This window comes from Eleutherodactylus coqui, chromosome 9, assembly GCF_035609145.1.
Source record: "Eleutherodactylus coqui strain aEleCoq1 chromosome 9, aEleCoq1.hap1, whole genome shotgun sequence".
In the NCBI taxonomy this organism is placed as follows: Eukaryota; Metazoa; Chordata; class Amphibia; order Anura; family Eleutherodactylidae; genus Eleutherodactylus; species Eleutherodactylus coqui.
In genome coordinates this window covers 163,004,819-163,020,608 of record NC_089845.1, presented here as the reverse complement: position 1 = coordinate 163,020,608, position 15,790 = coordinate 163,004,819, and the positions used below count along the sequence as shown (strand labels likewise).

Below are 15,790 nucleotides of genomic sequence, written 5' to 3'. Positions count from 1 at the left end.
TTGCTACTCCACTTCTTGCTCCAGTTACTGACATCCTGTCCTGGGCAGGAAGTGAAATAGCAGCATAGCGCTCCAATTAATTTCAATGGGTGTAAAGTTAGCAATCCAACTACTTCCCTTGTCTGTTGCTGATGACAACACCTGGCCAGTTGCTCTGGACAGCGGGCCGGACGATCAGCTGATGGACAGGCTCCCAAGTGCCAGACCTCTGTCCATTATCTACTGATAGCCTATCCAGAGGAAAGGTCATCAGTTGAAAAAACCCAGACTATCCCTTTAAGAGAATAAAATAGAAATTTATAAAATGTAATCAAATAAGCAAGTTTTATACTAAAAGTAGCCTCGCTTGTTTTATATCTTTGGTTTTCAGAGCTGGAACAGCTTACTACTCCTCAAAACTCCAGGAAGCCCCAAGCTTGATCCCAAAAAATAAGAATCTTACAGAAGTACTGTATGGTGAAGGCCTGGGGGGCTATTGGGTGCCATAAAGCACCAAGGCATGACTGTGCACTTGCCTTGGAACTCCAGTACTGCATACATACTGCACACAATGATACCTCTTTGAAAGAACCACCCAGAATTGTGCTAATTGATCTTCTGTAGGGGTGCTGCTTTTAAAGAAGAGTCCTGATATATATAGATTATAATGGGGTTGAAAAAAAAAGATCAAGTGAGATCTTCTCAAATTTCAGTGTCAAGAAAACAAGCAAGAATAGGGATGGGTTTCCGAAACACATTGTAATTAATAAGGGGTGTAACTTGAAGCTTCTGGGCTTAATACACAATCAGTAAAAGGGCCCTCCAACTACCATGTGCCATTTGTATTACTGCGTAAAGATGAGCAAACTTTTGAAAAGTTCGTTTCGGGAGAGGAAAAGAAGGACACAGAGGAAGAGAAGGAGTTTGAGCATCTGCATGGAATTTGTATGTTCTCCCTGTGCTTTGTGCGTTTCCTCCAACACTCCAAAACATGCTAACAAGTGAGCCGCAATGGGGACAGAATGTATCATCTGATGTGAAGCGATCTGTAATATGCATGTACTAAAAGGATGATTATTGTGAAAGGAGTTCATACAAACTCCATGCAGATGCTGTCAGATTCAGACCTAGGGCCTCAGGACTTGGCATTGCAGCAATCTAAACTTTTTGCAAAGTTTGACCTGAAGCATGGTTCAACTTGTTCCGTTTGCTCAAAACTATCACTGGGGTCTTCTTATATGGCAGAGGGGATATGCCAGGTCTTGGGTGTTACTGCTACTTCTGCACCCCTTTAGCTATGTTGTTCTTCTCTGGAGATAAAAGAAGAGTGGTTGCTCAGTTGTTAGCACTGCTGCCTTGCAGTACTAGACTTCTAGGTTCAAACCCGTCTAAGGGCAATATCTGGGCATTGGTTTTTCTTTTCTCTTGATGTTTGTTTTTCTCCTCATTTGGAGCAGAAAGGACATACATGGTGGTGGTTCAGTTATTAGCATTGCTACCTTGTAGTGTTGGAGTTCTAGGTTCAAATCTGTACAAGGGCAACATCTGGATGGAGTTTTTGATGGGAGTCAACCCTAGAACTCCAGCACTGAAAGGCAATAATAACCCTAACTATTCAGCTACATGTATTGAGAACTGTCGCCACCACTCTCCCTTAGGAGGGCAAATTAGTGAACTCAATTTGTACTTCCATAGACTGTAATGGGATTCGGAATCGAGCTGTCGCTCAACACGAGCTGCGAGCTGAAAAAGGTTGGAACACACAGTGCTAGAGTGCAGATTTCCTACCATTTCATGTTTCTACAAATCTATGAAATGCTGCCAATGTTTTTAAAATGTTACAGAAATTGCTGTTTTTGCAATCAGATATTGTGTGCTGCTCACTGTTCTGCTTTGCTATCAGCGCCATAATTTTCAGCCATTGGCTCTATGCAAACCAATCCCTAACCAGACCCTTACCTGCAGTCCTGGAGGGCCAGCCACACCAACTTCACCCCGTTCTCCCCTGTCACCCTGAAAAATTAAATTTGAAGGAGTCATTTGAGGGTTCATTTTCTTAGCTTCTGCTCTGTGACCGTGTGATGCATATGAGCACAGTTGTACCATCGAGTTGAGCTTCTATGGAAGTCACATAAAAGAGAACAATGACTTTCGAAAAGTTTGGTTCAGACGGTTCGCTGAATTTTGACAAAAATTTTGGTTTAGTAAGAATTAGTTTGAACCGAACCAAATGTTCACTAAAACCCCTAAAACTTGTGTACAACACTGAGAAAAAGCCATCAAAGTGTAGGGTGAATGTAAGGAGCTAAACCCCTTTTGATGTGCCTGCTTGTACATGGTAGACGTATATATGTTCAAGGACCTTCAGAGACAGAGGTCACATGATTATTTACTGTGATTTTGTGGTTGTGGAGTGAAAAGGACCTTTGGCCTCACCGCCATAAAGATTCTGGAACTCACTAGGACCACCTCTGTGCTGGGGCTGTGAATGAAGACTAAGCTCCACCCCTGGGTGATGTCACAGCCGTCATCTTGGCCATATAAGTTATTACAGGTGTAACACAGAACATAGGGAGTGTGATAGCAGCAGTAGAGCAGTGATACAATGCAGTAGAGCGGTGCAGTGTACATGGTGGCAGCACTGTGGTGACTGCAACATAGGCTTCAGGTGAGGCTACATCCCTTGTGAGAAGCTGGCAGAATGAGACTGCTTGAAAAAACTGAGAGTGGCGTGAGCTGCAGAAGCGACTGATCAACATACTGGGGACAGTAAGGGGCCAGGTGACGGGAGAGCCCAAGTAAAATGGCTGCAGATGACAGCAATAGAGACCACTATCAAAGGGCCCTGATGAACCGGGGGCTGAAAGGGGTGACAAGCCATGATCTGGAAAAAGGTCATACCATGCCATAAAACACCATTCACCTGCATCAAAAACCCTTTATAACAGTCTGAGAGTGTTATACAGGGCGTATATGGCTCTTAAACAGTGTTACACACCAGTCTTTAAAACTAGGATTGAGTAAACAGAACCAGTAGAACTTTGCTAAAACCATAGTTTGGTGAACTGAACTTTTAGTAAAGTTCTACATGAAGCTGGGTTCTACAGGTTCAGTTTGCTCATCACTAATACAGGACAACATGGTAGAATGGTTTTATTTTTGGTATGAGCCAACAGTAGAAAGCACTGAGTGGTGACCGTATCCTGCCTGAAGATTTCTGGAGCAAATGGCTGTATGGGTTAAGCTACACCAACATCTTGGTTATGCCAACCTAGTAGAGGTCCACAACTCACAGTGATTCCTCGGCATTCGAACATAGCTTCAACAAGATGTCCTAAATGTGCAGCAAGGATACTGAGTAACTGCAGGAAATGGCATTGGGGTACAATGGGTGAGATCTGGGAATAGTGCAAGCGCCTGAAGCAAATATTCCTGTTCTTGGGACCATTTCTTCACAAGATGGACTGATGTCTAATTCAATATATCTGTGAGAAGCTCAGCATAGGATAGTAATAAAAAGGATAAAGTACAAATCCTCAACATTGAACTTGCAACAGCAAGAAGCAAAAGTCGTTAATGATATTTAATTGGAAACAAAATATTCAAAACACCGAGATTTATTCAGTATGAAGTATGAGCCCGGCGCTCAGGAATACACGCACTTACTCGCCTTGGCATGTTCTCAATGAGCTTATTAATGGTTGCTGAGGAATGGTCTGCCACGCTGATTGCACTTGGGCATGCAAATTATCAAGATGCGCTGCAGGCGGCCCCTTTACAATTGCCGACCAATGACATCTCAAATGTACTTGATGGGAGACAAGTCCGGAGACGCTTCAGGTCACAGTAACACATTTAGGCCACGCAGGCTGCTCACAGTTTCATGAGCAACATTCGGCCTGGCAATATTGTCTTGAAAATGGGACACTTCAGAGAAATGGCCACACCGCTGGTTCTACGAGCACAGCAATGTGACGCTGAGCTGTTAGTGTATGTGGAATGAAGACTAGAGGCATCGTGCTACCATACATTATGCTGCCCCACACCATCATCCTTGTAGTAGGACAGGTGCGACGTTCCCTCATGCAGGTCTCTTCATGGTGTTGTCCATGTGGTCTCCAGACCAATCTTCAGCTATCATTGAGTCCAAGACAAAAGCAGAACTCATAGCTGAAGAGGACAGAACTCCATTCCAGCCTCCACTGCCATCTTGCTCTGAACCACACTAGCCTTAGGGAATGGTGGTGTGAGCCAATGGGACAACTGTAACTGGATGTCTGGCTTATAGCTCAATGTGGCACAAAGGCCTTCTGATGGTTTGTGTGACACTATTCGATCCCCGAGGCTTGGGATGTGATGTCCAATTTCACTTGCAGTACAGAATGGATAACTATGCTCCATTTTTCTAATCTGATGATCCACCCATGCAGAGGTTCCCTCTGTGCCCCTCTTGCTGTCATTCGGGTTCATCGTTCTCCCAACCACTGGGACACGTAACACTGCACAGTGCTGACATCTCGGACTACTTGCGTAACGATCTGCCGGAGTGATAAAAAGAGGTCTCTCAGTTGAAGGATTCTGTCCCTCTCACTCGCAACGAGAGGCGATGACTGGCCCGCCGAAGAACGGGAGGCATCATACGATCATACCACAAGACTTTTATACAACTGAAGCCCCTCCCACATGCCACAGATTGGAGCGAAGTACTTGAAAATACGATCATCTGCATATCTTAGCTACACCTTCTTCCTTGATTTGCATAACCTTATGGCTTGTCCTTCTTGGTGTTGCAATATCAATGTTGAGGTGTGTAGTTCAGTAACGATTAGCTCATTTGTGCTATATGATGGATCATTGTGTAGAGACGAGTGTAATCTAGAACTTGCTATACCAATGTTTCACTGAATTTTACATTTCCTATAACAGACTTGTATTTGTGGCTTAAGTTGGCACATCCAGCTTAGTAGTAGGGAATTCGACCATCCTGGCGAAGGGAATTTAGCAAATGTTACAAATCTGTAATATTGAGACCCAATTGTGGTCTTTGCCAAAACCGAATCTATGATCACCAGGATTTGGACTGAACAAGGTCTTGTTGGATCGGATCAGCTGTTTGCAGCCCGCAGGGTTTTGGTTTTTATACTCACGTGTCCATTAAGCTGGTACCACACGGCCATATGCAAGTTGAGCTTGAGGAACTCAGACACAAGTCACGTCGGACAGCAGGCGGACACCCTTCAGTGTGCTGTCCGGTCTCTGCAGACCCTGCACATCGCATGTCCTATTCCTATCCATGATAACAGACAAGAATAGGGCATGCAGCTTTTTTTTCACACGGACCATCAGTCTCCGGTCATGTGAATAGCTTCATAGTCTACAATGGGGTCGTGTGCTGTCCAGGATATACACGGACAATGCACGGCCCGAAAATACAGCCATGTGAATGGGCCCTTAGAGTCATGTTCTCTTGTGCTATTTGGGCTTCTCTTCAACCTCTTATAACCATCTACTGTGGTCCAACCATGCCAGGCTGTGACAGGACATGACTATTGAGATCTCCCCAACATGTATTCAGCTGGACAGCTATCAAAGTCTTTATTTTCTGAAGCCACTCATTTTAGTCCTTTTCTCTAGGGGACGTTAATGACTTATCTCCCTAAATGCAGCTTTTAAATGTGAAAGTACTTGACCCTAAAACCCTTAAGTCTTGACCCTAAAACCTGCACACAAAGCACCTATGGTCATGCCACGGTACAGACTCTTCAGATCTGGTGTTTTTCTCATTTACAAGTGGAATTACTTAAACTCAGTGCATCTTGCTATCCTATATGGACTATGGAATACACACATGGACCACATCACGGTACTTTGCCAATGCATTGTATTGCCAAAGCAGGCAAGATGTGACATTACTTTCCCAGGACCTTATAGTTAAAGTGCTGCAAGTTTCCTGCACTTGTTTCTCAGCCATGTGGTTACCTCTTGGTAGTCCCATTATTTCCTGTGTTTGACCCAACTTCTCTGATTTTAGGTTGTTCTTGGATATTCCATGTACAAACCCCAGCCCAACCTTTTGACCCTAATGCTGATTGTGAATCAAGTGTTAACTTTTATGTTGCCAACCCAGATCTGTCCCAACTACATCTTCAGCCTAGCATGCTATCAAGGATCTGATCATCTATTGGGGACTATCAAGGGGACCAAGACCTGATCATAGTCCCCAAGATAATTCCGGTAACGTCCACACTTCCTTGCAGTGGTTAAAGAGTAGCAGGTACCTAAGACTACAACTAATGGTCTCCTAGAGTTGTTGCCTGCCTTGCTGATTAGTTTTTTCAAAAACTCCCAAGTCCAACTGAGTCTCACTTCCTGCTGTACAACTTTGTGTCCCTACACAGAAAACCTGCCATTTGCACACCGGCTGGCCAGGAAGCAGCATCCAGGTACGCTCTGGGGCTAAAATCCATAGGAGATACAGCAACACTGAAAACAATGAGTAACATAATAATACTTAAAGAATGCAAAACACATGCAATGGCATTACCCGCTCCCCTTTGGCTCCATCTCTGCCGAATGGACCAGGAGGCCCGAATGTTCCCTGAAAGAAAGAAAAATGTCATGTTCCAAGTCCCTTTAGTAACTAAGTAATAGTATGTGCCCTTCCCATAGACTCGTATAGCAGAGCATGGAACAGGACTCTGAAAATAGTCAGATTCTCGGACTGCGTGGACCTCAGCGGTGGACACTGCGGGAATCAGGAAGGGGGTGAGTATCCAAAATATCCCTGTCACCTCCCCTATCAGGACCTTAGTTTATGGTGCTTTAAGCATGTGCCAGGGTCCCTTTAAAGCCAAGTCTAAGAAACTACTGAAGAAATACAATTTCTAAAAATATGAGTGTTACAAAATGTGTGAAAAAAGGTGTCGTGTCGTTATGTGAAGAGAATGACTATATAAGCAAAAAGTCTATTATCTCTGTTCATCATTTCACATCTTACTCAAGGGGACACAAACTTCTGCGACAGCGGCAAGACTGCTTGTGCTTCTTTACATAAACATCCGCCATTAGCAGACAGATGGGAGGTCCAAACTTTAACAGATCCCATGGTCTATCCTCATAAGAGGCCATTAATAGTAGATTGTCAGGGGTCTGCAGCCCGGGATATTTGCCAATCAGCTTTTCACTGGATCTGTGCGCTTGTTCACAGAGCTGATGTGTGCAGGAAGCAGACAGCGCTATTCCCACTGCAATGGCCTAGATTGGTATTACAGGCAAAGTTCCAATTTAATTGAATTCAGAACATTGTCATTAATACCAAGGTGGGCCACTGCGGTGGGAACAGAGCGGTTTGCTTCCTCCACACATTAGCTCTATGCTCAGCATGGCAAAGAGCTGATTGAAGGAAAAGTCTTCAGGCCAACATTTGTGATTTACTCTCGTCATTGAAAGCCAACATCAGGAATTCAAAGGAGTTTAGACAATGCTCTGTGGGCTGAACTGCTGCTGATACATTGTACATAGCTAGCCCTGCTCTTAGCTGAGAAGTGGATACAATTGTATCAGCCTACACAAGGCTCTGTGAGCTAAACAGCCCCCCCCCCCCCCACTGCAGACAATGTCCACGGGCAAAATTGATTTGCGGAATCCACAGGGAACACCCACATGGCAGATCCGCAAATCAAGCCACCTATAGTGATACATGGGCATCTGCAAATGGATTAAAACATGCGGATTTGATTTGCAGACCTTTTGGTCTGTTAAACAAATTGCAGCATGCTACATTTTTGTGCGGTTCCCACATGGATGGCTTCCATTGAAGTCAACGGATGCAGTCCGATCCGCGGCCCGTCCACAGCTGACACTGCGTCCGTGCTGCGGATCCGTGGGAAAGCAGGAGATTTAAAAAAAATTGGATTGCACATGTCGGACAGCGAGCCGTGAGGACCATGCGCAGTACAGTGAAGCCAGGAGTGGAGGGTTCTGCGGGCAGTGCTGGATTCTGTGCCGAATTCCCTGCATGGAATCTGCATGTGCCGTGAACATGAGGCCTAAGGCCGAATGAACGTGGCTGGGTCAGATTCCGCATGTGGGATCCCGCAGCGCAATCCGACCCAGTGCCCGGCTAGAGACCCTGCTTACATGTCCAGATCTGTGCTGTGAATATGCCGTCCGGCGTACCAGGCACATGCGCAGTGCAAATTGCGCCATGCTGTCGATAGGCACTGAAGCAGATCCAGCGGGCCGTCCGGAGTGTCAGCTGCGGACTGGCCGTGGATTGGACGGCATCCATTGACTTCATTGGAAGCCATTCTTGTGGAATCGCTTGGATTCTGCAATGCAAATATGCTCATGTGCATTAGGCCTGATACATTGTATACAGCTGAGAAGTAGATACAATTGTACCAGTCTACTCAATGCTCTGTGAGCTGAAATGCCTGGACTCCAGACTGACACATTGTACCAAACTAGCAGGAAGCCATGTGTAGTTGCATACGCTCTTAGCTAAGGCCGGACTTACACGGCTGTATGCAGAATCGGCTTGCGGATTACAGCTGTGAGTCCGAAAGTGACCCTTCGTACGGCCACATAATGTGCTGCATATGACCACGTATTCATGCGTTTTTGCATTACCCGCAGCCCATACGCAATGTGATTAATGTCATTGTGTATGGGCTGCAGGTATATTCTTGGCCATACAGCAGAATAGGCTCTATCTCACAGATATGCGCGGGGACATGCTGTGTTCTATTTTCTGCAAGCGGATTACCCAATCCTGACCCGCTAATGTGAGTGGAATTGTGTAATCCAGTGCATTTGCTTGAACAGTGTATTACTGCGGATCAAACGATCGCGGAATCGACTCTGCCCCTATGAGACGGGCCTAAGGACTAGTCACAGAGAGAAGTTGCAATTTTTGAATGTAAACAATGAAGTTGGGGAATGTCTCAGGCCTCTCGTACATTTACACGCACGTATTTCACTGCTGAATCCTACAGAGGTATCCGTGCGTGCCAGCAGACATGGAAAGGAAAAGACATTTCCGTACCTGTCCAGATCCAGCGCGAGTCTCCTCTTTGCTGGCCAGATCTTCTTTCTTCAGCATTACGGATGCATCCGGACGCGCCAGACCCATGTGCAGGAAATTCTTTTTTTAAATCTCCTGCTTTCCTGCAGATCCGCAGCACAGCCACAGTGACAGCTGTGGCTGAGCAGCGGATCAGACGGCCTCCATTGATTTCAATAGAAGCCGTCCCGCGGGATCCGCAGAAAAATGGAGCATGTTGTGATTTCTTCCCAAGCGTCCAATCTGTGCGCTGGGGGGAAAAAATCCCATCCACATGCTTTAAATAGTTTTGCGGATGCTAATCCATACCTATTGGCGGCTTAATTTACGTATCTCCCGCGCAGTTTCCATAAATTAAATCCACCCGTGGACACTGGGCCTTAAGGGGGACTGAAAGGGAGTGGAAGGGAAAACTGACAGCAGACCCTTCCGTCCCGGGTGCCAAAATCCAGCACATTAATAATTGACCCATAAGGATTTTTTTATGCCAATGGATCTTCATGTGAAGAATACAAATGTATCCAATTACTTGTGAATCCAACTATTGTTGAAGGGGAAAACCAACTTTAGCTTCTACATGCAGCAATGGAATAATGTAACACACCTGCTGGCACAAAGCTCCGAGAGTACAGAAGGACTCCATTCAATTCAGAGCAATGACATCAGCACTTCCTAGTTAGAAGCAGTGATGTCATCACTCAATGACATAGTAGTACCGACACACAATCAGCACTACGAACACCATAAAACTCCTTTATTATCTAAGGACACAAGTCAAGCAACTGATTGTATCTAAAGAGTTAAAATGGGTAAAATGACATTGAAGGGTCATAACAACAGCCAGAGAGTGACAGATTTGGGGTATTACCCGCTCTCCTTTCTCTCCTTTAATTCCTGGAAGTCCTTGTGTTCCAGCCTCTCCCTGAAATACAACACAAAGAATGATTGCATCACAAATGTAGATAATATAAGCGTACCGTACATCTTATAGGCAGCTTACATCCAACGGCAACCTCAAAGTGTCAAAAGGAAAATGTCCAGAGCAGAAATCAGAGGAGACATAGTAACAAATAAGAACTGGCAAAATATTTACACACTAATCCATTCCTCGACAGAATTCAGTCATAATAGGCAAAAGAGTCCATAGGGGGCAGTATTATAGTAGTTATATTCTTGTACATAGGAGGCAGTATTATAGTAGTTATATTCTTGTACATAGGAGCAGTATTATAGTAGTTATATTCTTGTACATAGGAGCAGTATTATAGTAGTTATATTCTTGTACATAGGAGCAGTATTATAGTAGTTATATTCTTGTACATAGGGGGCAGTATTATAGTAGTTATATTCTTGTACATTGGGGGCAGTATTATAGTAGTTATATTCTTGTACATAGGGGGCAGTATTATAGTAGTTATATTCCTGTACATAGGAGCAGTATTATAGTATTTATATTCTTGTACATAGGGGGCAGTATTATAGTAGTTATATTCTTGTACATAGGGGGCAGTATTATAGTAGTTATATTCTTGTACATTGGGGGCAGTATTATAGTAGTTATATTCTTGTACATAGGGGGCAGTATTATAGTAGTTATATTCCTGTACATAGGAGCAGTATTATAGTATTTATATTCTTGTACATAGGGGGCAGTATTATAGTAGTTATATTCTTGTACATAGGGGGCAGTATTATAGTAGTTATATTCTTGTACATAGGGGGGCAGTATTATAGTAGTTATATTCTTGTACATAGGAGGCAGTATTATAGTAGTTATATTCTTGTACATAGGGGGCAGTATTATAGTAGTTATATTCTTGTACATAGGGGGGCAGTATTATAGTAGTTATATTCTTGTACATAGGGGGGCAGTATTATAGTAGTTATATTCTTGTACATAGGAGGCAGTATTATAGTAGTTATATTCTTGTACATAGGGGGCAGTATTATAGTAGTTATATTCTTGTACATAGGGGGGCAGTATTATAGTAGTTATATTCTTGTACATAGGAGCAGTATTATAGTAGTTATATTCTTGTACATAGGGGGCAGTATTATAGTAGTTATATTCTTGTACATAGGGGGCAGTATTATAGTAGTTATATTCTTGTACATAGAGGGCAGTATTATAGTAGTTATATTCTTGTACATAGGAGCAGTATTATAGTAGTAATATTCTTGTACATAGATGGCAGTATTATAGTAGTTATATTCTTGTACATAGGGGGCAGTATTATAGTAGTTATATTCTTGTACATAGGGGACAGTATTATAGTAGTTATATTCTTGTACATAGGAGCAGTATTATAGTAGTTATATTCTTGTACATAGGGGCAGTATTATAGTAGTTATATTCTTGTACATAGGAGCAGTATTATAGTAGTTATACTCTTGTACATAGGAGCAGTATTATAGTAGGTATATTCTTGTACATAGGAGGCAGTATTATAGTAGTTATATTCTTGTACATAGCAGCAGTATTATAGTAGTTATATTCTTGTACATAGGGGGCAGTATTATAGTAGTTATATTCTTGTACATAGGGGGCAGTATTATAGTAGTTATAATCTTGTACATAGGGGGCAGTATTATAGTAGTTATATTCTTGTACATAGGAGCAGTATTATAGTAGTTATATTCTTGTACATAGGGGGCAGTATTATAGTAGTTATATTCTTGTACATAGCAGCAGTATTATAGTAGTTATATTCTTGTATATAGGGGGCAGTATTATAGTATTTATATTCTTGTACATAGGGAGCAGTATTATAGTAGTTATATTCTAGTACATAGGGGGCAGTATTATAGTAGTTATATTCTTGTACATAGGGGACAGTATTATAGTAGTTATATTCTTGTACATAGGGGGCAGTATTATAGTAGTTATATTCTAGTACATAGGGGGCAGTATTATAGTAGTTATATTCTAGTACATAGGAGGCAGTATTATAGTAGTTATATTCTAGTACATAGGAGGCAGTATTATAGTAGTTATATTCTAGTACATAGGGGGCAGTATTATAGTAGTTATATTCTAGTACATAGGAGGCAGTATTATAGTAGTTATATTCTAGTACATAGGGGGCAGTATTATAGTAGTTATATTCTTGTACATAGGGGACAGTATTATAGTAGTTATATTCTTGTACATAGGGGACAGTATTATAGTAGTTATATTCTTGTACATAGGGGGCAGTATTATAGTAGTTATATTATTGTACACAGAAGCAGTAATATAGTAGATATATTTTGTATATAGGTGCAGTTATATAGTAGTCTTACTCTTTTCTTTTGGATTTTTGCATTTGTTGAGCAGCTCCAGAGAGGCTTCATTATTGGGAGGTGTTCGGTAAGCATTGGTCTCTCTCTGTTTGTCTCTGGGCCACAAGTCACAATTCCTTATAGCAGACGGGTCTGTCATTAGAATTTCCCTCATTCACAATATATTTCTTGTATTCTTTACAGTTTGAAGACCCTCGAATAATTCATGGATTTTGTGCATTAGATGCAGAACACCAGATCTGATTTAATCATAAAATCAGAACACCAGATCTGAATGACAGCTGAGAGCTGCCCCTGATTGGTACCTGCGCTCAGCCAATAAGAGGCAGCACTCACTCCCCCATTCATGAATTCATGAATGGGTGAGTGAGAGCTGCCTCTGTTTGGTGAGGGCTGTGACCAATCAGAGGCAGCCCATTCAGCAGGCGGGGGTTTTAAATCCCCACCTACTGAATACTACACAGAGCAGTTCAGGAGAAATGCCGGCCGGACGTGGCTGAACTCTGGCTGTAGGGAAAAGGTGCGTATAGTTGTTTTTTTTATTTTTACACATTTCAGGATGGTTTTCAGGGAAGGGCTTATATTTTTAAGCCCTTCCCGTCAATTCATCCCGCGATCGCCGGCAGCCCATTGCTTTCAATGGAGTCGGCTGTATTGCCGGCTCCATTGAATTCATTGGGTGAACAGCGGACAGCGCTCCTTTGATCAGGTCAGTTTTGCTGAAAACGCTGCTAGGTGCAGATTTTTCAGCGAATCGTCGGCCCCGGTCACGCGATTTGCAGATGCGCATCCGTTATGCAATCCGCAAATCGCGCGAAAAAACGCCTGTCTGACCGAGGCCTCATAGTGTAAGATCTGCTCCTCCTCCATTGTGGAAGATTAGGAAAGCAGCTAATTACTGTATCTATAGCGGGATCCCTTCTCCAGGAGCGTCATCTCTTGGAAAAAGTGGAGAGCAATTAAACATAGTCTCTCTCTTATTGGAGGATCTGTTCTGTCTTGTATTACACAGACAACCCACTAAGGTGAGAGGACACCATGCAATGCTCCATTTCCCCTGTGGTGGCGCCGCATAGAAATTGAATACTTACTATTATGTTTCCTCGTAGATCACAGCTGATCACCGGCAGTTTTTGCAAGAGGGCTCTTTCAGACTTGCTTTTTTTAAGGGAGTATTCTAACAAGTAGGGATTGTTCAAAGTGGAGAACCCCTTTAAGGTCGAGGTACCAGTATGGGAGCACACTTGGAGAATTTCTGTTCTAAAGAAAGTCTGTCACCTCCATGTATCATATGAAATAAACACATGATGTGTGAACAACAGATAAATCCAACAATACCTTTTTTCCTTCCTCAGTGACAAGAAATCAGATACTCTGAGCTGCAGGCATCGTGTGCCCCAGTGAGACTGTGCGGGCACCAAGTTTACAGCCTAGGGGCATGAGCAGTGACAACCGTTCATCCATTCACACCTCAAAGACATCACTGCGCATGCGCTGAAACTGGTAGTGTAACGCCGGCGCATTCTCTCTGGAACCCACGGCATCTTCAGCTTCCTGCTGGGGATGTAAGTCATCACCATGATAGCAGCCATTGCAGCAGTTGGAGCAGAGAGAGCCTAGATGAGTTTGGCAATGGAACCGCCTTTTAGACTGCTTCAAAGCAATCAGTACAGAAAGTTGGATTTCTTGGCATTGGAGCCACTGATGAGGAAAAAAGATATTCACACCGACTATAAAGTGGTTTTCTGGGCTCTTTTCAACTGAGGACCTAACTTCTGGATAGGTAATTATTATTTGAAGGATGGGGATCCACCGCTCAGGACCCCCATACATCAGTTGATCATCCTGTCTGCTGTCTAGTAAAGTGGGCTGAATCTTTTCATTAGTGAACAGGGAAGGAAATGGAAGCACCGGCTTCACTCCCATTGAAATAGTGGGAGCACTATGCCGCTATTCCACTTCCTGCCACTGTTACTGACATCCTTTCCTGGACAGGAACTGGAATAGAAACGTTGTATTGCAATTGGTTCCAATGGGGGAGAAGCCAGCGCTCCCACTCCCTTCCCTGTCCTACCCTGTCTGGCATGCTCTTAGCTGATGGACAGGGGTCCCAAGCAGTGAAGCCCCATCCATCAACTACTGATGCCCTATCTAGAGGTCAGGTCATCAGTTGAGAAGAGCTCAGATAACTTCTTTAAAGATTACTTTACAATTGTGAAAGAAGTAACAGATATCCGTTAAAGGAGTTGTACTAAAATAGACCTTTATCACGTATCCATTCATAGGATAGTTGATAAAGGTCTGATCAGTAGAGTTCTCACGGCTGGGTCCCCTACCAATCCCAACAATGGAGGCCCAGTATCACCCTCTCCGAGGAGGAGATTGAATGTAGAAGCAATGAAGCATGCTTGGTTCCGCTCCATTCATTTTCAGTGGGACTGTTGGAGATAGCCGAAAACATGTAATCCGCTATCTCCATCAGCCCTATTGAAATAAGTAGAGAAGTGCTGTGAATGTGCGCCCGCCACTCCATTCAATCTCCATGTCACAGCAGGGAGGAGGAGAGGGCGACATGCGACCCCCATTCTCAGGATCGGTGGAGGTTTGAGTGGTGGCAACAGACTTTTATCACCTATCTAATGGCTAGGTGATGATAAACTATTTTGGTACACCCCTTTTAGGTGCTGTTTAGGGCTACAGATATTGCGTAACGTCTTATTAAAGTGTTTTCAGTCAATTTATAAATAAACCCAAATTGAAGCCGTGAGACTATAGAACATCTTGAGGTGATCAACATATTTCTCTAAAACAGAATATTTACAATCCTTGATGTGAACATGTCGCACACTTCATTGTGTGGCGGGTCTCTGATTTCCCCCGGGCCCTATTTGTAAATGAAAATCTGAAACATGAGTCATGTTGTTTGGGATCTGAGCCCACATTATTTAGCAGTTATTTCTGCCGCTGCTGCACATCAATCATCATTTCTCTCGTCGAATAAACCACTTTGTAACTTTAGACTTAACGTAACGCGCGGCATAAGCATCAATTTGGTCTCTTTTCTAACAAATGGCTGATAATAAAAAGGCACCAGAAAGTCGGGAAAAAAGGAATCAGGATCTGAAATTTCAGCTTGATTGAAAATTAAGTGTTTGCTTCGTATGAAGCTTCTACAACATAAAAGGAAGAGAAGCGAGCGGAGAAGAACAAATGACGCGTGAAGACCTTATGAAGACGTCTCTGGCTGGTGGGAAGACAGGTGAGAATTAACTCACCTGACGCTTTCATGTTGGATTTGGGTCTCTGTAGGATTTGTAACAACTGGGTTGTGCAGTTTACGGTGTCCTCACATTTTAGTCTGTAGAACAAGTCAGACTGGCTACCAAAGGACTTCCTAGTGGACCCAGGCTCTGGCACAAAATACACCCGGTGATACAATCAGCAGGAGACGTCCTTCTGCATCGT

At 43.3% G+C, this 15,790-nt stretch overlaps 1 protein-coding gene across 1 annotated transcript in view; it reads right to left on the bottom strand.

Annotated features, from left to right (window-relative positions):
- COL22A1 (collagen type XXII alpha 1 chain) overlaps positions 1-15,790 on the bottom strand; it is a 355,966-nt gene that overhangs the window by 211,613 nt on the left and 128,563 nt on the right. Inside the window, exons 13-15 of the mRNA XM_066578764.1 lie at positions 9,912-9,965; positions 6,524-6,577; positions 1,939-1,992 (exon numbers count right to left, since the gene is read on the bottom strand). Coding sequence (XP_066434861.1) covers positions 1,939-1,992; positions 6,524-6,577; positions 9,912-9,965 — 162 coding nt within the window. The remainder of the gene's footprint in view (positions 1-1,938; positions 1,993-6,523; positions 6,578-9,911; positions 9,966-15,790) is intronic.